General features: G+C 38.6%; 2 protein-coding genes across 6 annotated transcripts in view; both read right to left on the bottom strand.

Moving 5' to 3' along the window:
* klf3 (Kruppel like factor 3 (basic)) overlaps nt 1-4,135 on the bottom strand; it is a 27,570-nt gene extending 23,435 nt beyond the window's left edge. Inside the window, exon 1 of the mRNA XM_060888900.1 lies at nt 4,102-4,135. Within this exon, the coding sequence (XP_060744883.1) occupies nt 4,102-4,135 (34 nt within the window). The remainder of the gene's footprint in view (nt 1-4,101) is intronic.
* An 18,992-nt stretch (nt 4,136-23,127) lies between these two features.
* tbc1d1 (TBC1 (tre-2/USP6, BUB2, cdc16) domain family, member 1) overlaps nt 23,128-25,000 on the bottom strand; it is a 50,828-nt gene continuing 48,955 nt past the window's right edge. For all 5 annotated transcript variants that reach the window (XM_060864621.1, XM_060864622.1, XM_060864623.1 and 2 more), the window contains one exon: nt 23,128-24,905. In XM_060864621.1, the coding sequence (XP_060720604.1) occupies nt 24,723-24,905 (183 nt within the window). In that variant the 3' untranslated portion in view covers nt 23,128-24,722. The remainder of the gene's footprint in view (nt 24,906-25,000) is intronic.

The following is a 25,000-nucleotide window of genomic DNA, read 5'->3' as shown; positions in this document are numbered from 1 at the left end:
TCATACACACACACACTCATACACACAATACACAGACACATTCATACACACACTACACAGACACACTCATACACACACACACTACACAAACACACTCATACACACACAATACACAGACACATTCATACACACACACACTACACAGACACACTCGTACACACCCACTACACAGACACACTCATAGACACACAATACACATACACACTCATACACACACACACTATACAGACACACTCATACATGCACAATACACAGACACACTTATAATAATAATAATAATAATAATAATAATAATAATAATAATAATTAATAATAATTTCTTTTTTAAACCTTCAGCTGTCTCTAACCAGTAACCAGACACTGTGTGTCTGACACGTTTTTGCTGTATTTCATAAAAACATAAAGGTAGTAAGCTAGTGTTATAAATATTACAAATTAATTATTACTGGTTAAAGCCCCGCCCATTTCAAGACAAGCCCCGCCCACTTCCGGGTTAGGTCCCACCCACTCCGAGTTCTCGTAAGGCAAAGATTCTGATTCTGATTCTGATTCTGAGAATCTTTGAGAATCTTTGCCTTACAAGTCAGCACAAAATTGGGTTTTTGAACTGTTGGTGGCGCTAGAGAGCTTTTTTTTAAAATGTTTTTGGAATTTTCATTGTGAGCCCTGACAGAAGCAAACACACACATACACACACTCACACACACACGCTGTTTTTAGTAATTTTTCCGTTATAGCACCACAAAGTGGCCAATCGCCACGGTTTTTGAAGTGTGACCTCAGTTTGACCTCTTTCACATATGTCCCAAGTTTGGTGTTGATAGCTCATTTAGTTCTTGAGTTATTGACATTTTAGTAAAACTGGCTCCTCATAGTCCGAACGTTTTGGGGCCCCTTAGGGACCCTGAATCAAAATTTCGACTTTTTTTTGATTATTGACATTGAGACTCCAGAGAATATTACTGCACTGGATTGGTCTCGACCAGGCGAAAAACCTAGGACTAGTTCACAAAAGTAGGTTTCGGACAAAATGCACTATAGCGAAAAAATTTAATGGCAGAGATGAAATCGGAGATATACGTTTTTTAAGTCATGAGCCAAGGATTCCAATGATATAAAGCACTTGAGATTTGGACATAGGGTTTAGGGATTATGGGGACAAACGCGTTGAGAGGTGCTGAAGTGCCCCAAATTGTCCGATTCCGCTGAGACCTTGGCCCTAACTGTGACCAGTACTACCATCTGACCAAGTTTGAGCTCTCTAGGCCTTACGGTTTGGGCTGCACGATCGTTTCTAGGGCGGAATAATAATAATAATAATAATAATAATAATAATAATAAGAAGAAGAAGAAGAAGAAGAAGAAGAAGAAGAATTAAAGCTGCAAGCAGCATTTCCCGGGTTCAAGCGTTTAAGGCCTTTGGATTGACATGACAATATATGTCATGTCATGCTACATATGTCATGCTACAGAGGGTGCCACAACATATGTCATGTGAAGTGGGTTTCTTCCGGGTACTCCGGTTTCCTCCCCCGGTCCAAAGACATGCATGGTAGGTTGATTTGGCATCTCTGGAAAATTGTCTGTAGTGTGTGATTGCGTTAGTGAATGAGAGTGTGTGTGTGTGTGCCCTGTGATGGGTTGGCACTCCGTCCAGTGTGTATCCTGCCTTGATGCCCGATGACGCCTGAGATAGGCACAGGCTCCCCGTGACCCGAGGTAGTTCAGATAAGCGGTAGAAGATGAATGAATGAATTATTACCGGTTAAAGCCCCGCCCATTTCAAGACAAGCCCCGCCTACTTCCGGGTTCTTAAGATTCTGATTCTGAGAATCAGAATCTTTGCCTTACAAGTCAGCACAAAATTGGGTTTTTGGACTGTTGGTGGCGCTAGAGGGCTTTTTTAAAAAATGGCAATTTTTAGTGATTTTTCCGGCCACTAAGTGGCCAATCGCCGCGGTTTTTGAACTGTGACCTCAGTTTGACCTCTTTCACATGTGTCCCAAGTTTGGTGTTGATAGCTCATTTAGTTCTTGAGTTATTGACATTTTAGTAAAACTGGCTCCTCACAGTCCGAGCGTTTTGGGGCCCCTTAGGGACCCTGAATCAAAATTTCGACTTTTTAATATTTATTAAGTCATTAATTCTAAAAGTAAGGGGAATGAAAACATTTTCACTGAAGTGAATTGGATTGTGCGGGGGAAAAAATAATCATTAAAAGACTTCATTTTTGTTCCATAGCTATGAAATTCCAGATTTTTCTAAGACTCGCAAAAGACCAAAAAAATAATCATTAGTACTTAATTATTATTAAGCCAGAAAACAGGTTTCCTGACTAATGATGAGAGCAAAAAAAAACGAAAAAAAAAAACAACAAAAAAAAACAAACAAAACAAAAGCAGACTGAAATAAGAATAACACATAAATGTAAACATACAGAAATATTTCGACAAAATTCAACAATTTTTCCAGGATTTCAGAAAGTGTTGAGGGAATCTCAGGGTGGGTGAGACAAACGTTCCTTTAATGTTCCTTTAATGTGCATCTTATACCCAAGGTGAATATAGTGAACGTTTAAAGCGTAACTCTACAATCTAAATACCCTCCTTTCTCCTGGTTCGGTAGAGTCTGTGCCCATGACAGCATGCTCGTGATTGACAGGAGAGGAAGCTGCTGTGCTCTTCAGCTCTTGTAGCTGCTCCACCTCAAGCTTTGATGTGTGCTGTGCTGCTGAGATGCTTCACCTGCTCACCATGGCTGTAAAGAGTGATTATATAAGTTACTACAGACCTCCTGTCAGATCAGACCAGTCTAATCATTCTCTTCCGATCGCTCTCTTTCATCAGGAAAGCTTTTATACACACACAACCGTCTCGCAAGCGGCGTTTTATGTAAACTCTAGAGACTGCCGTGTGAAAATCCCAGCAGAGATCAGTCTGTTGATTGACGTGAACGCTTTTTCTCTGTGCTGTTGCCACGTGAGTGGTAGATAACGGCGCGAATGTGCAGGTGTTCCTAATAAAGTGGACAGCATGTGTGTGTGTGTGTGTGTGTGTGTGTGTATAAAGTAAATTCAATAAATTCTGTCAATTTTTACATTTTTTTTTAAATCATACATCGCATAAGTGAGAAAAATTCAACTAGAACACACTACGTATTACTTATGAGTCAACATATCACACTCCATCACACACACACACACACACACACACACCAGTCCCACCCTGACCAAAACCCAACCTTCAGGCAATGCTTAGCCTCTTTACAGGTAACAAGAGAGTTATTGATCTAAACACACCCACAGCAGAGAGAGAGAGAGAGAGAGAGAGAGAGAGAGAGAGAGAGAGAGAGAGAGAGAGAGAGAGAGAGAGAGAGAGAGAGAGAGAGAGAGAGAGAGAGAGAGAGAGAGAGAGAGAGAGAGAGAGAGAGAGAGAGAGAGAGAGAAAGATTCAGTCTACAGATCAACATCAGAGTCATATTTTAGAGAGAATGAGTTAGCACCTTTGTATGTAACAGGGTGGAGTAGGGTGTGTGTGTGTGTGTGTGTGTGTGTGAGTGTGTGTATGTGTGTGTTTGCTTCTGTCAGGGCTCACAATGAAAATTCCAGTGTTGGGTTTGGCTTGCTGTATACAATTGCCTCTTCCAGGCAAAGCACACACACACACACACACACACATTCAGACACACACATACAGACACACACATACAGACACACACACACACACACACACACACACACATTTACAGAAGAATGCATGCACCTTCTTTAACTGCATTTGGACTTTATTCATCTGAAATTATTAATCTTGCAATTTGACGGATTTCCAAATTGTTAAAATATTAAATGACAAGGTTTAGAAGTTAAAACTCCAGGGCAGCCAGAAAGTTCTTAATTTTTCCTTCTTTACACTTCAGCCAGTTATTTCTAGTTAAGTAGATTCCTCTTATTCCTCCGTGTGTGTCACCATTCCAATAAAAACACTCAGTCATCAAGAAACAGTAGAACGACTGACATTTTCATAAGTATACTGAACTTGCAGATATTAACGGTGATCTGGGAAGCTCCACCCACTTCCCCTTCCCCCACATCACATTAGTAACCTCTCGCTGATGTGTCGTCGTCGCCTTCCGTCATCGTAAACAACGTTTTGAATTTGTTAATTGTGATATTGTTTTTGCGCCGCACGACTATAAACAACTCATTAATGTTGAGCAGCTGACATTTCAGACATAACATTTTGTGGCAAAGTTTTTGTTTATTTTTGCTCAGACCGCAAAACAGTTAACAAAGTAACCATAGGGCGTAGCATGTTGCCATGGCAACGCACAGAGGGGCTGACTAAGTGACGGCGTAGAGTAAGCGCAGACATACACACTTTGGGGTATAAATAAAAACCCTAAACAAAGACTGAACACAGAACACCAAAGAAACAACGAACCAATCACACAGCAAGGGGCGGGGCCAAAAACAGGAAGAGACAACACTGACTGGCTACGATAAGAGTGTGAACAGTGCACTTTCCTGTTAGGAAGAGAGTCCAATATCTCCTGGGGTGTGTATTTATCATCAACTGCTTATTGATCATCACATAACATACCAAACATAACCCTGCCCCATCCATAACCCTGCCCCACCCTTGCCCCATCCATAACCGTGCCCCACAATTGCCCCATCCATGCCCCACCCACTGTATCTAATAATACATGCTTACAATAGACAAAATAAAAAAGTTATTAAAAACGCATGGTTTAGATTTAAACTCACTTCCATGCCACTTTTTATAGCATTAAAACTTTGGTACGACTTTGTTTTTATTTCTGTTCATTGATTTTGTCTGAGCAAAGTGTTATTTTCTGTATTTGTTGTTATTCTTATAATTTTTTAAGTGTACAAATATATGCACTTGCAATTTCATAACAATTCACCAAACTCAGCTGATCCAAAATGGGTTTTAACAGATGCACAATCTGGACTGATTGAATGTTTGAACTACTGTTAATAAAGTTTGAGGATTAAATCAAACAGAAATGTGATTACTATCGAAGCAACAGAAACAAAACCTGTGCGTCGAGCCGTTTGTGGAAGCTTGAATCTTAAAGGAATCAGAAATAAAGTGTGTGACTTTAAGTATAAAACTCGTCAGACGATACCATAAGATGAGGAGCAAAGCAGCTATGAACCTCAGAACTTTTAATTTCTGACTGTTTAGTATCGTCCCGGAACTTGATAATGGTGTTAATGGTGTCAGACACATACACAGGCTTACAAAAGGAGAACAATATCGGACTCAGCATGTAGCCCTGTGGGACACCGTTGCTCAAGAGCAGAGTGATGGAGGTACTGTTGTGGATTCAGCTTATATAGAGAGATCTGTAGTCTATCACTGAAAATAGGGAGGATAGAACCGTGGACCCTGAAGCTATGAGGCATGTGCTGATTTTAGAGAAGGAGACATTAACGGCAGTAATAACAATCAATCAATTAAAAAAGTTGTTGATTACAGCATGCAGTTGACATTTCTACGCTCCAGTGAATGCACTCTACACCGGTGTAGTTATCTCGGTAACAAATGCTATACAAAAATGTGTGGAATGAAAATTGGCTTAAGAACAAAACAGAACTCTGATGATCAGGTTTCTGAAGCCAGTCAACATCAGGGCTTTAAACAATCCTAAGGATCGCACTCCACCCTCGCTGCACGTGTCTCAAAATCACTTTGTGCATTTGACATGTTGATGTAATACTCAAACCGACATCTACCCACGCACTCGCATGCCTCCGCTGGCACTGGTTTTGCAGTGTGAAGTCACAGATTTACAGGCTTTAGAGTTGTTAGTTTGCATGCATTGATTGTTTGTGTGTGTCTGTGTAATGAGTGTGGGTTGATCCTATAAAGCATGTGTTATTAAATGAGATGCAAATGGATGAAAGATAAATATCTGTAACCTGTCATTACTTGTAAACATGAGTACTTTGAAATATTATTTAAATCCTGATCGCACCATGATCGCACTTGTACGTGATAAAGGACATGACTGGCATGTCCGCCTGCTGATGGCCTGCGTGTCTCTGCGTACATCACTGATAATTACTGGCTGTAACACAACATATCTGTCTTCAGGTCTAAACCACAAGTGGGCGTGGCCTAAATAAGTTATCAACTTTTTTTTGTCAAATCAAGATGGCTGCCATTCCAATAAAAACACCGAATATATAATCAAATTTAATGATTATTCAATGACAAGTGGAATTACATCCAGAGTTACGGATGTGAAGGTGTATCAAACATAATCGAAAGATATTTCATTTAACAAATATCATATAAAAGAATTCATGCATGTCTATGGGCTTCCACAAACTTCCAGTTTTAATAATAATAACAATAATAAGAGAAGAAGAAGGAAAGAAGAAGAATGTCAGCTTATGTACCGTCGGTGCTTGGACCCCTAAAATCACACATTTCAACAGATAACACATGTCTAGACAAGCACAAACAATAAAAATCATATCTTCTTCATCATCATCATCATCATCATCATCATCACTTTAATGAAAGTTTTGAAAATATCACGATGCCCCTGCACTCAGAGGACACACCACCGAGAGGTCAGGGGACGTGTCAGGGTAGTGTGTGAGTACTGGTTCTGTCAGAAACTCCACATCATTCCAGCTTGTGATATTTTCCACAACAAATGTACTTCTCAAAACTCCATCAAACATATCATTTAAACCTCTGTGACTCAAAACGAGGTCAAGGCTCGTGTTAGATTATTACGTAATCAATATATTTACTCCTTCTTTGGTCAGAATAAGGGACTTGAGAACTTAATGCACGTCTTAACGCGCACCATTCCAGTTGACTCCTGCTGATTCCAGTGACGATTAAATATTAAAGGTCAGGTTTAACAGCACTTCTCCTTAACAGTAATGATGACGATGAAGTCACCTCGAGCTACTTTTAGACAGAGACTTTGGAATTATAAGCTTTTATCAGTCAATTCTGTTTATTTCATATACAGAGCCATAAAGTTCTCACCCTCAATAAAGTCAGAGTAGATAAAGGTTTTCAACTCTCCACTCCATGGCCTCAAATATCAGTCTGAGGTTAGGGGTGAAGTCTGGGAAAGTCCAGAAGAGACCAGGAAAGGCCAGAAGAGTCCAAGCTCTAGTTCTAGGTGTCTTGAATCGGAAAATAGGTGCAGACAGTGACATTAGTGGCACCGTGTATAGACATCTTGAGGACTTTAGCAGACCTCAAAGCTGAAGGAAGCTACATGATCACTAGAGATGTCTGGAGAAGTTTGGACATTATCAGGCTGAGTTTTGTCGACATGACCATCCCTACTTCCTCTTCAGTGAGCAGCTTAAATGTGGAAAAAGTCGGTCCTAAAAAACTTTGGGAGCACAAGAGAGCTAAATGAGGAAGGACAATAACCAATCATTGGCATCTATGAGCTTGAGTATGCGGAAGAGGGCAGATGGCACTTTGCTCTGAAATGAGGGTTCAGCTGCTCTGCGGCATGTGTCACGTGATACAGAAGAGCTACTGTAGCAGTGAGAGGGAATTGATCAGCGAGAGAAAATGAGGTGAACATCCATAAAAAGAAAGAGCAGCAGATCAAATCAAGATGGCTGCCAATCCAGTTTGGAAGAATCACAAGGCATTATTCTGTAACTCCAGGACATGAAATTGTCTCCAACACAGTGGAAAGATATTTCAAACTAACAAAGATTATAGCAACAAATATAGTATCAAAGCATACAAATATTTCTGTGGACTGCCAGAGACTCAAATATTTAATAATAATAATAAGGAGATCATGTCACCGCATGCACCTTTTAGTGCTTGGACCCCTAAACTCGCACATCTCCACACACTGTTCTTGTCAAGACATGTTTTCTCGACACCAAACGCGCCATTTTCATCAACATTATCATCATCATCATCATCATCATCAAAATGAATGTTTTAAGCAGAATTTTAAACTCCAGGATCTCACTTTAACAGATCTTTAAAGTTTTGGGGTTTTACACAAAGCCTTCATATGTTTTTTCCTACACGGAGAGCAGGACATTTGAGGTCTCCGCATTGTATGAACCCCGATCAACCGTATTAACTCACATCTTAACCATGTTAGCTTTGTTATTCACACCTCACGGCAATTTAGTGTCATCAGGCGAACCACATCCTGAAGCACACTCTGTGCAGCTCAACACTGGCAGTACAACAAGCACCGACCAAATACATTCGTGAAATTTTCTTCACTTCACGGTTCATGTATCGTATTTAACATCCTGTCCTTGCTGCTGTCTACTCCTTCGTGACCAACTACCTCCAGAAATCGACAGACAGACGTCTTATCTAATCTAATACTGAAGTGTATGAACGACACCTACAGTAGCAACACAAAACACTTCGTAGCTTTAAATCTGATTACATCGTAACGCTTTCTAGAAGCTCAGAGGATTCTGTTGCTTTTGTTTTTAATATAAACTCGGATTCGATCGATTCGGTCATGCTCGGATACCTCGTGCAGACTCGTTTTTTTTTTAATTTAGTGATTAACGTTACCGAATGCAGTAAAAGCCGCAGCCTCTTGTGGGATATCAGATTAAAGCTCATTTCCTAACAGAAGGTGACATTTGGCTGGTGATGCCACTGTTATACTATCAGCCATAAAAAATAATAATAAAGTGACCAGAAGGGAGTGAAATGACCAGGAGGGCCAATATTAGGAGTTGTTAAATGTTCATAAGTACTAAATAGTGCATATTAATGTCCAGGCTTCATAGGTGCTCCGTAGCTTCTCAAACATTCTGAGACTTTGCACCGTGCACCGTTCACAAGAACCACAACAATCTGCTACACCTCTCCTTCCAATTGTTCATTTTGTTTCGATTGAGAAACAGCTGGTTGTTGTGTCTTCTTGTGAAGGTTTGTGGTTTTATTAATCAGCACACGGAAACACAACAGACTCCGAAAGTGAGATCAAAAGCATTTGTGTCGTCGTTTTTCTGCACCGTGCTGCACCCTCTGAAGCGCAATATCAATTTTGTGTTGTTTTAACCTCAAACACCGCATTAGTGCAGTATTTTTCCCATCACACACACACACACACACACGCACACACACACACCTTGTTATTAAGCACATCTCGTTCTTTGTTCATTTATCATTAACAGACATCATTACTCAGAAATTCAGCTCTGATTTAAGCCGTAGTTCAGCTTTAACACCTGCTATTCAGGCAGGAACCCCAAAAAACGTATTTAATAATTTTATAATGAGACGTTTAGAGGAATTTAACGAAATTTAAATGTCGTTGCTTCAGACAAATTGTTCAAACCGTGTATAATGATGTGCACGTGTGTTTTTGTGAGACGTGAATCCAGGAGATTTCTCAGAAAACAAATAGCAGGTGTTAAACCTGAACCTCGATCTTCCTCAGAACTCAGTCTGTGGTTAATGATCTTTAATAATTGCATGTAATAATGTGAGGACAGAGAGCAAGAAGTGTTTTATAGCAGGTTGTGTGTTTGATTGTTGGTGTGAGACAACAAAGATAAGGAAATGATAAAAATCTGATGATGTAATCAATCCCTGGCACTGTTATGGTTCCTGAGAAGATGAAACAGAAAGACGTTTAAATGCTTCATGAATATTTCTTTTTACACGCATACAGCTCACATGGCTTATAGGTTGTGTAGACAGACATCCAAACATACACATAAACACACACGTATACACACCCCACCTCCACACACACACACACACACACACACAAACACACATACATACACAAACATACATTCTCATGTTACATGTCAGCTTTGTCTGGACTGTAACAAAGCAGTGTCATGTGAAAACATTGCCTAATAAAATTTCTTTCTTCTTTGCATTTTCAGGCTGAACATTCATGAAATTTCCAACCACCCAGATTCATCCGCTAATTTCTTTCTGATTCCCGTGTTCAGCTGACAGGAGAAGAACCTGACGCGCTCCCCCAGGGTCTGTGCTGTCTGAGATGCTTTTCTGTACACCTCGGTTGTAAAACCTCCTTCCTGTCATTTATCCTCCATCCCTCTCTGACCCTTTTTGTTTTCCACAACGTTCTGTACAAACACATTTGTGTTATTTGTTACAAACTCACTAGTAAGTTCCCTCACTAGCGTCTGTCTTTATCAATAGTATAAATGCTTATAAACCTACAAAAGAACGAACTCTGGCTCTTTATGATGCCTCGAACATCCTGGAGACGTTAACAAAGTGCTGTTAAAGCATGATTACAAGTATAAGTATAATTTTTTACCGAAACCTGCACATTTTTTGGTCTGCGGTCTACGTTACATACGTCTTAAAAATCATCCAACCTTGTGCTGGAACTTACTGTACATCCGAGAGCTTTCTACATTCTGGCCTTGTGCCAAAGATAACTGGAACAAAAAACACCTCGGCACGAAAAAACAAAAAAAAAACCTGTCCTGTTTTAGCAGGTAATGGCAGGCCTTAAGGACCTAATAAGTCCTCATATAAAAACTGTAACGAGCTCTTGTTTTATAGCGTAACCTTTAAGACAGCACAAGTCAACATTTAGTCAATGTTTATTTAAAACCCGAGTCTTCATTTGATTGGCACTAAGACGATCAAACCAAACCGGTCAAGTGACAAATTTAACAAACTACCCAAAAAAAAATAAAATACTACAAATTCCTGGTTGATGGAAATGTGATATTCTACATTCAGATGTACAGATAGACAAAACAAAAGCTGCTCGTCAGCTTCTGAGGAAATCTGAATGGAAATGTTGACTTTACAGCTGCCAGTTCTTCCGGGATTTAATACCACACAGTTTAACTGACAGAAAATAAAAAGCTGGTGACACACAAAAGAGGAAAAACTCGACTGAGTGGAAAACATTCTGAAGATATTTTTATCTTATCTTTCTTTTTTTTTTTTTTATCATAAAATGTTTTATATTGATAGAATTCAGCCGAATTCCAGGCTAATCGGCAATAAAAAGAGCTAATTTAAGTGTTATAAATCACTGGCCGTGTCTTATTTTCAAATGTTTTTGTAGCTCATAAGAATGAAGGATTTGTCAGTTTAACATCAGAGACTTCTTTTAACATTACTCACCAACATTACTCAACACGTCTCGTGTTGCATAACCGTTCTTTACAACTGACCCTTTGTAATCTGTTGTGTGTTGATATAAAATGTGAGAGTGTATAATAGATATGGTAGTGTATAGTGGATGTGAGAGTGTATAGTGGATGTAAGAGTATATAGTGGATATGTGAGTGTATAGTGGATATGTGAGAGTTTATAGTGGATATAAGAGTGTACAATGGATGTGAGAGTGTATAATAGAAGTGAGTGTGTATAGTGGATGTGAGAGTATGATATTTGAGAGTGTATAGTAAATATGACAGTGTATAATAGAAGTGAGTGTGTACAGTGGATGTGAGAGTATGATATTTGAGAGTGTATAGTAAATATGACAGTGTATTATATATGTGAGAGTGTATAATGGATGTAGGAGTATAATATGTGAGAGTGTATAGTAAAAGTGAGAGTATGTGAGAGTTTATAGTAGATATGACTGTATAATATATGTGAGAGAGAATAGTAGATATGACAGTGTATAATATATGTGAGACCGTATAGTAGAGGTGAGAGTTTATTATGTGAGAGTGTATAGTGGATGTGAGAATATAATATGTGAGTGTATTGTAGATGTGACAGTTTATAATATATGGTAGTGTATAGTGGATGTGAGAGTGTATAGTAGATGTGACCGTGTATTTGTGAGAGTGTATAGTGGATGTGAGAGTGTATAGTGGATGTGAGAATATAATATATGTGAGAGTGTATAGTGGATGTGAGAGTATAATATGTGAGAGTGTATAGTGGATGTGAGAGAATAGTATGTAAGAGTGTATAGTGGATGTGAGAGTGTATAGTAGATATGACAGTGTATTTGTGAGAGTGTATAGTGGATGTGAGAATATATGTGAGAGTGTATAGTGGATGTGAGAGTATATTATGTGAGAGTGTATAGTGGATGTGAGAGTATAATATGTAAGAGTGTATAGTGGATGTGAGAGTGTATAGTAGATATGACAGTGTATAATATATGTGAGTGTATTGTGGATGTGAGAGTATAATATATGTGAGTGTATAGTGGATGTGAGAGTATATTATGTAAGAGTGTATAGTGGATGTGAGAGCATATTATGTAAGAGTGTATAGTAGATATGACAGTGTATAATATATGAGAAAATGTATAGTGGATGTGAGAGTATAATATGTGAGAGTGTATAGTAGATGTGAGAGTGTATAGTGGATGTGAGTATATTATGTGAGAGTATATAGTGGATGTGAGAGTGTATAGTGGATGTGAGAGTATAATATTTGAGTGTATAGTGGATGTTAGCGTGTACAGTGGATGTGAGAGTATAATATGTGAGAGTGTATAGTGGAGGTGAGAGTATAATATGTAAGAGTGTATAATGGATGTGAGAGTATATTATGTTAGAGTGTATAGTAGATATGACAATGTATAATATATGTGAGAGTGTATTGTGGATGTGAGAGTATAATATGTAAGAGTGTATAGTGGATGTGAGAGTATATTATGTAAGAGTGTATAGTGGATGTGAGAGTATAATATGTAAGAGTGTATAGTGGATGTGAGAGTGTATAGTGGATGTGAGAATATATGTGAGAGTGTATAGTGGATGTGAGAGTATATTATGTGAGAGTGTATAGTGGATGTGAGAGTATAATATGTAAGAGTGTATAGTGGATGTGAGAGTGTATAGTAGATATGACAGTGTATAATATATGTGAGTGTATTGTGGATGTGAGAGTATAATATGTGAGAGTGTATAGTGGATGTGAGAGTATATTATGTAAGAGTGTATAGTGGATGTGAGAGCATATTATGTAAGAGTGTATAGTAGATATGACAGTGTATAATATATGAGAAAATGTATAGTGGATGTGAGAGTATAATATGTGAGAGTGTATAGTAGATATGACAGTATAATATATGTGAGAGTGTATAGTGGATGTGAGTATATTATGTGAGAGTATATAGTGGATGTGAGAGTGTATAGTGGATGTGAGAGTATAATATTTGAGTGTATAGTGGATGTTAGCGTGTACAGTGGATGTGAGAGTATAATATGTGAGAGTGTATAGTGGAGGTGAGAGTATAATATGTAAGAGTGTATAATGGATGTGAGAGTATATTATGTGAGAGTGTATAGTAGATATGACAATGTATAATATATGTGAGAGTGTATTGTGGATGTGAGAGTATAATATGTAAGAGTGTATAGTGGATGTGAGAGTATATTATGTAAGAGTGTATAGTGGATGTAAGAGTATAATATGTAAGAGTGTATAGTGGATGTGAGAGTGTATAGTGGATGTGAGAGTATAATATGTGAGAGTGTATAGTGGATGTGAGAGTATATTATGTGAGAGTGTATAGTGGATGTGAGAGTATAATATGTAAGAGTGTATAGTGGATGTGAGAGTGTATAGTAGATATGACAGTATAATATATGTGAGAGTGTATAGTGGATGTGAGTATATTATGTGAGAGTATATAGTGGATGTGAGAGTGTATAGTGGATGTGAGAGTATAATATTTGAGTGTATAGTGGATGTTAGCGTGTACAGTGGATGTGAGAGTATAATATGTGAGTGTATAGTGGATGTGAGAGTATAATATGTGAGTGTATATAGTGGATGTGAGAGTATAATATGTGAGAGTATATGTGAGAGTGTATAGTGGATGTGAGAGTGAATAGTAGATATGACAGTATAATATATGTGAGAGTGTATAGTGGATGTGAGAGTATAATATGTGAGTGTATATAGTGGATGTGAGAGTGTATAGTAGATATGACAGTATAATATGTGAGAGTGTATAGTGGATGTGAGAGTATAATATGTGAGATTATATAGTGGATGTGAGTGTATAGTAGATATGACAGTATAATATATGTGAGAGTGTACAGTGGATGTGAGGGTATAATATGTGAGATTATATGTGAGAGTGTATAGTGGATGTGAGAGTATAATATGTGAGAGTATATGTGAGAGTGTATAGTGGATGTGAGAGTGAATAGTAGATATGACAGTATAATATATGTGAGAGTGTATAGTGGATGTGAGAGTATAATATGTGAGATTATATGTGAGAGTGTATAGTGGATGTGAGAGTGTATAGTAGATATGACAGTATAATATATGTGAGAGTGTATAGTGGATGTGAGAGTATAATATGTGAGATTATATGTGAGAGTGTATAGTGGATGTGAGAGTGTAATATGTGAGATTATATGTGAGAGTGTATAGTGGATGTGAGAGTATAATATGTGAGATTATATGTGAGAGTGTATAGTGGATGTGAGAGTGTATAGTAGATATGACAGTATAATATATATGTGAGTGTATAGTGGATGTGAGAGTATAATATGTGAGATTATATGTGAGAGTGTATAGTGGATGTGAGAGTATAATATGTGAGAGTATATAATGGATGTGAGAGTGTATAGTAGATATGACAGTATATGTGAGAGTATATAGTGGATGTGAGAGTATAATATGTGAGAGTACATATGACAGTATAATATATGTGAGAGTGTATAGTGGATGTGAGAGTATAATATGTGAGATTATATAGTGGATGTGAGAGTGTATAGTAGATATGACAGTATAATATATGTGAGAGTGTATAGTGGATGTGAGAGTATAATATGTGAGATTATATGTGAGAGTGTATAGTGGATGTGAGAGTGTATAGTAGATATGACAGTATAATATATGTGAGAGTGTACAGTGGATGTGAGAGTATAATATGTGAGATTATATGTGAGAGTGTATAGTGGATGTGAGAGTGTATAGTAGATATGACAGTATAATATATGTGAGAATGTACAGTGGATGTGAGAGTGTATAGTAGATATGACAGTATAATATATGTGAGAGTGTATAGTGGATGTGAGAGTATAATATGTAAGAGTGTATAGTGGATGTGAGAGTATAATATGTAAGAGAGTATAGTGGATGTGAGAGTATATTATGTAAGAGTGTAGAGTGGATATAAGAGTGTATAGTGGATGTGAGAGTATAATATGTGAGAGTATATAGTGGATGTAAGAGTATAATATGTGAGAGTATATAGTTAATGTGAGAGTATAATATGTGAGTGTATAGTGGATGTGAGAGTATAATATGTGAGTGTATATAGTGGATGTGAGAGTGTATAGTAGATATGACAGTATAATATGTGAGAGTGTATAGTGGATGTGAGAGTATAATATGTGAGATTATATAGTGGATGTGAGTGTATAGTAGATATGACAGTATAATATATGTGAGAGTGTACAGTGGATGTGAGGGTATAATATGTGAGATTATATGTGAGAGTGTATAGTGGATGTGAGAGTATAATATGTGAGAGTGTATAGTGGATGTGAGAGTATAATATGTGAGAGTATATGTGAGAGTGTATAGTGGATGTGAGAGTATAATATGTGAGAGTGTATAGTGGATGTGAGAGTATAATATGTGAGAGTATATGTGAGAGTGTATAGTGGATGTTAGAGTGAATAGTAGATATGACAGTATAATATATGTGAGAGTGTATAGTGGATGTGAGAGTATAATATGTGAGATTATATGTGAGAGTGTATAGTGGATGTGAGAGTGTATAGTAGATATGACAGTATAATATATGTGAGAGTGTATAGTGGATGTGAGAGTATAATATGTGAGATTATATGCGAGAGTGTATAGTGGATGTGAGAGTGTAATATGTGAGATTATATGTGAGAGTGTATAGTGGATGTGAGATTATATGTGAGAGTGTATAGTGGATGTGAGAGTGTATAGTAGATATGACAGTATAATATATGTGAGAGTGTATAGTGGATGTGAGAGTATAATATGTGAGATTATATGCGAGAGTGTATAGTGGATGTGAGAGTGTAATATGTGAGATTATATGTGAGAGTGTATAGTGGATGTGAGAGTATAATATATGAGATTATATGTGAGAGTGTATAGTGGATGTGAGAGTGAATAGTAGATATGACAGTATAATATATATGTGAGTGTATAGTGGATGTGAGAGTATAATATGTGAGATTATATGTGAGAGTGTATAGTGGATGTGAGAGTGTATAGTGGATGTGAGAGTATAATATGTGAGAGTGTATAGTGAATGTGAGAGTATAATATGTGAGATTATATGTGAGAGTGTATAGTGGATGTGAGAGTATAATATGTGAGATTATATGTGAGAGTGTATAGTGGATGTGAGAGTATAATATGTGAGATTATATGTGAGAGTGTATAGTGGATGTGAGAGTATAATATGTGAGATTATATGTGAGAGTGTATAGTGGATGTGAGAGTATAATATGTGAGATTATATGTGAGAGTGTATAGTGGATGTGAGAGTGTATAGCAAGTATTAGTGTTGATGTTAGCTATGTGACGATGTTAAAGAGCGATTCAGCTCAACACTATATATAATGTACAGTTCTGGACCAGGTCACATCTCTCTCTCATACATGAGCTTTCTTTCTTTTTGCTCTGTTTTTAACACATAATGAATGAAACAGAAATTTTCTGTTGATCAGACGATGCTTTGTGAAGGAACTCAGGATTTCCTTCTTAATACTGTAGAAAATAGCAAAGGAATTAATTTGTAGCTCCTTTATCAAACATTCCCAAAGTGAACATTAGGCGTTAACCCTGGATTTGGCAGGCGTGCTGGTGTTAGTTTACATACCAACCCATCCCTCGTTGCAGGTAGGTCATGTGACCCACACCAGCACACAAGGCCAAACGCTATATAAAAGCTGCAGAAGTAAACACTCAGTCATGTATTTACCCAGCAGCTTTCGTTACACCCATTCGGCGCACGGTAGTTATTTTTACACCCGGTGTACGATTCTGACGTAACGACCGATGATTAAGAACCTGAAAGACGAGCCGTAATCATAATTACACTTCATTTAGCTTCGGGTTTGCTTTCCCTCTGGGATAATAATCTTTTTATATCATCAAGTCTTTTATTTGTACAACATCCTTTAGGTTCATGACTGTGAGTCATTACCAAAGTGCGCTGTAATTCCCTCCACTTTTAGCTAATGATCACATAAACGACCGATTAAACGGAATTTTAAACGGTAATAACGATTCATTTCGAATGGCTCTGGATCAAAAAACATAAAAGAATAAAAAATAACAACAACAAAAAACCCAAAAGTGTTTTAACCTAAAATCAAAAGATTAGTTAATTCAACAGTGAACTTTATTTTTAGCTATTTATTTTTATAAACAATTGTTACAATCGAGGGGGGTCACGGTGGCTTAGTGGTTAGCACGTTTGCCTCACACCTCCAGGGTCGGGGTTCGATTCCCGCCTCCACCTTGTGTGTGTGGAGTTTGCATGTTCTCCCCGTGCCTCTGGGGTTTCCTCTGGGTACTCCGGTTTCCTCCCCCGGTCCAAAGACATGCATGGTAGGTTGATTGGCATCTCTGGAAAATTGTCTGTAGTGTGTGAGTGTGTGAGTGAATGGGAGTGTGTGTGTGTGCCCTGTGATGGGTTGGCACTCCGTCCAGGGTGTATCCTGCCTTGATGCCCGATGATGCCTGAGATAGGCACAGGCTCCCCGTGACCAGAGGTAGTTCGGATAAGCGGTAGAAGATGAATGAGAGAGAGTGTTACAATCGATCCATGCGATTCTAACACACGATTCATTTACAATTTAGAGTCGTGTGATTTTTACATAAATCGTAAATGATTCATTTAAATTCAGATATGACGTTTCCAAATAATTCATTTTTACTATTTGTGATTTTTTTCACTTATTTTCATGTAAAATGTAAAAGACAGTATATGATAACTTTCACCTTTGACTTTTACAACCGATTCATTTTTCACACAATTTGTACAAATGATTTACGATCTTTTTCCACACGTGACTTTTATATGATTCGCTTCATTAACTTGCGTTTCACGTGTTTACTTTATGACTCGTGATTTTTACATGATATTTTTTTTTAACGCCGATCGTTCCTGTTCACCCGATTCAATTACGATTCGTTTATCTTCCCGTGTAATTTGTACACGGTTTATATATTTATGCTTTAATGAGTTGAACATACGATTCTTTCATTTTCATGCATAAATTTAATTCAATTCTTTTTACTCATTCGCATGTGGATTTAATTCTCAGTCACGATAAATACGATGTCATGTTTTTTATCCGTATGTACCGTTTCTGGGGATTTCCAGAAAACGTTTTGAACTTTAGCACCTTGACGTAGTCACGTCATCACAATGCGTGTGATTTCACAAAATAAATAAATAAAGCCAGGCCACGCCCCTAACCAGAGTCTGACACTTCTGTAATTTTGAGGAAGAACATGACTCAGATTCCAAAGTGATGTTTAGCTCTGGGGTGTCCTTTTGTTTGTGAACTAGCGTTCGCGTGGGTGATGCTAACCTCACAGCACAGACCTGAAGAACCAGACAGCAGAAAACAAACAAGTTTCGGCTGATAGACTACAAGCACAAGCAATAGATTTCTGAAGCAATGTGTCTGAATCACTGGTTTGAACATCGCTGCTGTAACAGATAAGTAGAGAAATGACATGAGTTTAAGGAAGCAGAAGAGTTGAAAAAAAAAACCCTGAATAGTAAACACTTGTCTCCTGATATCTCTTCATCTGTAAGTATTAGATCATGGCTAAAAACAGAGCAGGGTGGACAGAGGGGCAGGGACGGGTCAGGCGCCACATTTTGGGTGGGAACACAGCGTCCTGCCAAGGCATGTCCCTGAAGCCACACACACACACACACACACACACACACTCACTTTATAATACACCAAGAGGCTTTTCAAAATGGGCCGAAGCAACAAGGGAGGTTTGGGTGTGTCATGATAAGAGAACAGTGTGTGTTAAACATTTCCTCCATGTGAAGGACTGCATCCTGACCATCTCATGTGTGTGTGTGTGTCTTTGTGTGAGAGAGACTAAAACTCTCACTGCACTAGACACTCGTACTAATCACACGACAAATTAAATACTGTGAATATTATTAATAGCTGGATTAATGGACTGATAAATTTTTTTCTAACTGCAGCTCTGACTGTATTTACAGTTTTAATATCAAGCATATCGGCATTTCAGGGGGGTCACGGTGGCTTAGTGGTTAGCACGTTCACCTCACACCTTCAGGGTCGGGGTTCGATTCCCACCTCCACCTTGTGTGTGTGGAGTTTGCATGTTCTCCTCGTGCCTCGGGGGTTTCCTCCGGGTACTCCGGTTTCCTCCCCCGGTCCAAAGACATGCATGGTAGGTTGATTGGCATCTCTGGAAAATTGTCCGTAGATTTTTACATGATATGAGTGAATGAGGTTTTGCTGGAACACGACGAACATGACGAGAAAAGAAGAGACTGGTGCCAGAATTACAGGTATATATATGTTTATATATATATATATATATATATATATATATATAAACATATATATATATAAACAGCTATTTATTTTTTTAAACAGCTATAATATATATAGCTGTTTATATATATATATATATATATATATAAACAGCTATATATATTATAGCTGTTTAAAAAAATAAATAACTTCTTTTTTTTTTTTAAGAATTTTAAGACGCGAGTGAGCGCGTGAAGGACGGCACTCGTGCTCGGAGCACGCTCACGCGGTGATCATCAGCTTAATACATATAGTGTCTTGGATAAATGCATGAACTCTATGAATTGTGATGCCAAGTGAGGACCCAGGAGTCCTAGGAAAGAAAGTAAAAGTGTGTAGAGACTTCATACATCTTTATTATTAAAATGATTCTAAATAGATGATATGCATATTAGCATAGAAAAAAAAACTCTAGCAGAGGAATTTATTATTTAATAAAGCAGCTTTTACACTTAACACATTTTTATTAGCGATTAATACGAAAAGAACCAAATAGTGTGTCTCGCAGTATACAACTCATACGCCGTTGCTTATTGTGCCGACATTTAAACGCACTTTCTTCGTTTCCTTTGCTGCCGTTCACTCCTGTTTGTTCCAAAAACCTAGACTTTCTATAAAAATTGACGTTTGTGCTTAAAAGCAAATAAAACGAATCGATTAAAATTCCTCCCCCGGTCCAAAGACATGCATGGTAGGTTGATTGGCATCTCTGGAAAAATTGTCCCTAGTGTGTGGTTGCGTGAGTGAATGAGAGTGTGTGTGTGCCCTGTGATGGGTTGGCACTCCGTCCAGGGTGTATCCTGCCTTGATGCCCGATGACGCCTGAGATAGGCACAGGCTCCCCGTGACCCGAGGTAGTTCGGATAAGCGGTAGAAGATGAATGAATGAATGAATGAATGAACGATTAAAATGACGCTTTTTCATTCCGAGTGATTTAAATGTACGACGGTCCAAGAAATAGAAGCAGAATCGTGACTGTAAATTCAGAGGCACACCAGGTATGTGAGTGAATGACCGTTCAGCTATCACTTCGTGTTATTGCTTCGGTAGATCTGCTGCTGCAATAACATGAAATGATAGCTGTAAGCTGACTTGTTTTTTCAGCTATGCGCCATACGCTCTACATACACGACAAGCCGCTGCTGGTGCGCTGCCCACAAACTCAACCCCCTGCTCAACAACAACAAACGCAGCCATGGAGAAAATTATTAGCTTCATCCTGGATACTCCAGTCTGACCAGTTCCAGGCACCAACTACATCTAATGTTTGTTTATTTAAAAAAACCCACAATGCCTGACGTCATTCACACCTCTGCAAGGTTTATCCTGTAATTTAGTGACCTTTCACACCTTCTAGTGTATTCGTTAAGTTTGACTCCAATCGAAGCGTTTGTTTCGTATCGTTCGCTATTTGGTTTAACGACAACTACAAACAAACAAACAAGCACGTAGCTGTCGCTCAGTAAATTTCTAGATAATTATATTAATACCGAATGTTTGGATCACATTTCTGCGGTGTTGCAGCTCTGTTCTTTGTTTCAGTTTTGGAGCAGTAAAATTTATAGACCCCAAACTCACGACATGTTCGATTCACTCCCGAGTTGATTCCGAATCGAATCGCTTTTCAACTACAGTTAACTTCAACGCTCCGAGACCAGTCGTTCGGCCTGTCGCAAAAGATCACAAATTCACACTCCAACGTCAACATGATGTGGCGGTTCCACCTCAGGAAGTCGTATTTCACTACTCTGACTTTTCATTAGAAGCGGTGAAGACCAACTTGACTCCTACATCATCATTTATTTCTGAAGAACCTTCAGTAATCCTCGTCAGGTTAAAGAACAGCAGGATAAACGCAGAATTTGCCATTTACAATGTCGCTCACCGTCGTCTAGGCCGAGAATTTCAGTAATAAAGACTGTATTAGTGTGTAATCAAACACATGATGTTGATCCAGCGCTGACAAACGAGGACCTGCGATCTTCTGGAAAAACTTCAAAGCTGAAAAACTTTCCGAAAGTCTCATCAGCACAAAGCAGTTGTGTACATCAGAAAGGGGGAATAAAGTTCTACAATGTGGCTTTAAACAATTATTTGTGTTTTATTAATAATCATTGTGAATTCTATTGCACAGTTCAAAAACTCGACTATTTCCGCATCTCTTCCTACATCTCTCTCACACACACACACACACACACACACAGACACACACTTCGCTCATCAATTATCAGCTTGTAAAATTGTTCAGACACGACAAGCTCTAAAATTTACAGCTAATTCGCCTTAGGCGAGAATCTTTTCCATGAATTACAAACTTTCACCTGTGTGTGTGTGTGTGTGTGTGTGGGGGAAAGTTTTCATATCTTGTCAGGGACCAAACATCTCCATAGCTATAGGTGTATCTGGCTGTTTTGACCTCGTTGGTTTTTTCAGGCCCCGGTATGTCAGGTCCCCACTTTTCCCACTAAAAGTATCAGCATTTATTGGAAAAATCTAATTAAAAACAAAAGGATTTATTTTGTTTACTAACTGAATGTTGCCGTTGCCGTTAGATGTAGGCATAGCACAATATTAATCATACTACCGAAATCATATCAGGTCCTCATAAGGATAATAAATGTGTGTGTTTGATAATGATGTAAATAAATCGAATAAAATCACAAAAGGTGTGTGTTACCCTCATCTTGTTAAGTTTGAACAAGTTGCTCTTCGCTTTCAAAAACAAAAGCTGAATAAACTATCTACATGTTTACACAGGTTCAGGACCAGATTCCACAAACTGTTCACATTTGCATATATTTGCATTTACTTTTTTCCAAGAGAGACTTTCTAAGAATTAGGTCTTGGACTACGAATACCACTAAAAATTGTAAGGAGAAAATACAAGAAATAAAAAAAAAAAGTGCTCGTATTTCAGGAAAACGGAAGGTCTTAAGACGTCGTTTAAAGGTCGGATAAATCTTGGGGAAGTTCATTCCACCGGTTTGCCAGAATAGAGAAGAGTCATGAGTTCAGAGACCATGGGTCTGAGTTTCAGAGAAAAGGTTGTAGAAGCAGTGATATGAAAACCTCACTATATAGAGAGAGAACAGAAGAGGACCGAGTGCTGAGCCTTGTGGGACACCAGTAAAGAAACAATCTGTATTTATTTCTCCAATTTCCTCAACAGAGCGGTTTTGATTTTTTTTTTTACTTGATGACGAAAATCTCCTTTCTTGTATAGATTTTATATTTGTGTATTATTTAATGTGGCAGATTTTAACACGTCCATCGTTCTTTACAATGATCATCATTAAACAGTCAACATTAATCTAGATGAAGAAAAAAAATTAATTAAAATATTAGATATAAAACATTTCTCACCATGGTGAAGGGCAAACTTTAGAAAATCACCTACTGCACATTGGAACATTCCAGAAGACCCGAGTCTCTCAGGGGTCTTTTTTTTTACCCTCCTGCTGTTTGCTCTTGCGTCTTCTGTCATGTCACCTAACCCTCAATTAGTGTCTGTCAAAACAATTTGGGTTGAAAAGGGCAACATCAGAGACAGAAAAGCCTTGTATTTACACACACACGACACATTCCACACATTCCACATAGTTTTAATGTCTTTGGTTCATTCAGCTTTGACAAAGGTTTATACACACACACACACACAGTGCAATAACTGAAGGATACAATGCTAATTGTAATGTCCTGTGTGTGTGTGTGTGTGTCTCTGTAGCGAGGTACTGTAAGCTTCCTTTAACTCTGAAGGTCAGAACTTTGTGTTAATTTTGCGCTAATTTTACTCTCAATTTGAACTCTTGGGACTGGACGTGCTGATGATTAATGTTTTTTTATATTTATAAAACAACACCTTCGATGTTATTACAACATTAGCGACCGTCCCACTACAGAGGACGAGAGAAAGTCCGTGCCTTTCCTTACTATGGACACATCCGAATGTATCCTCGTTTTAGCCCCGCCCCCAGTCTGAACAACGATCTCACACAGCTACCTCTTGTCCACATAAACACCATGAAAAGAAAGATTATCTGGCCCAGAAATTATTCAGACCTGCTTTATGGTCTGAATATATTTGCTTCTAATCAGCCAATAACATTTTTCAGAGCGTTGTATGTTCGAGGTGGGCGTGGCCTATTGTCTAAATTTTTTCCCACAGATGGTAAAGATGAACAACGTACAAAATGACAGAGCGCTCCTTTAACACGCGGCGCAGCGTCGTGTGAATGCTCACCATCACGATGTATTCACGTGTCTCGAAACACGTTTTTATCAGATCAAACAACGGTCGCTGTTACAAAACAAATTGATCAGTTTCCCCAGACTGCACGTCCTGGAGGTTTGTCTGTCCCTCGACACCCCGACACCTTCCATTAACTCAAACTCGGTGAAAACATTCCCATTTATGTCAATCAGCTACTCTCGAGAAAAAAAAAAAAAAAAAAAAAGCAGAAGGCGGTCACGTGTCGTTTATTGTTCGACTGATTGTTTGAATGTAGAGCAAAGAACACGGCAAGTCATTGTGTGGCGGCGTCGGCATCTGGGAATAGCGCGGTCTGTCTGACAGAGGTGCATTGTGGGTATTGTTATTCAGGCAGATCCGTGTATCTGAAGGGCTGGGCGGCTTCGTCTGAAAACACACAGAGATTCCGTGTCTAGACAGAGACGCGCTATAATGAGAGTAATTATTATGACAAAAAAAAAAACACACTTTCATGTCTGGAAAACATGGAAGCTGAAAAGAAAAGTCACGATTGTGTACATCTCATTTGTTTTTGTTTATCGACGTAGAACAGCATACAGCAGTGTCTTTACATGAAATAAACACACAAGACAAAGGGTGCAAATACTTTACACACACACACACACAATGTGTAGTGTTGGTAATGTGTGCACTTGTTCGGAGTGAGCTGAGGAGTCAATCAGTGCTGGTGTTGCAGTTATGCCTTAAAAAAAAGTCTACAGTTTTGAAGTCATTTGCCCTTTGACCTTTAGGCACTTCCCATTAGTGAGGGTGGTGGTGTTGCTCTAATACACCTACTCATGAGTCTACATCCTCTTCCCTCATCCCACAGGGACAGATTAAACTTTACGCAAAGTATCGAAACTCCGCCCCCCAGGCCACGAGGTCTCGACGTTTCTCCTGCTGAGGAAACAAAAGGAGCGAGCGACCTATTAGGATGGAGCCCATGTGTACTGGATGCCGTGGCTGGTGAGCAGAGCCTGGAGCTGGGTGACTGTGTGCTGCAGCTCCGAGTGCTCCTGCTGTAGGGACGTGAGCTCCACACGCAGCACTGACTCGCTCTGCACCAAACCCTCCACATGAGACTCCAGGAAACGGATCCTCGCATGGGCCACCTGAGAGAGAGAGAGATGGAGAGAGTGTGTGAGTGAGAGAGTGTGTGTGTGAGTGAGAGAGTGTGTGTGAGCGAGGGGGGGGGAGTCAGAGAGTG

This window comes from Tachysurus vachellii, chromosome 2 (assembly GCF_030014155.1).
Source record: "Tachysurus vachellii isolate PV-2020 chromosome 2, HZAU_Pvac_v1, whole genome shotgun sequence".
Taxonomy (NCBI): domain Eukaryota; kingdom Metazoa; phylum Chordata; class Actinopteri; order Siluriformes; family Bagridae; genus Tachysurus; species Tachysurus vachellii.
Note: the sequence above shows the minus strand (reverse complement) of the source record. Positions and strands in the feature narration are given on the sequence as shown.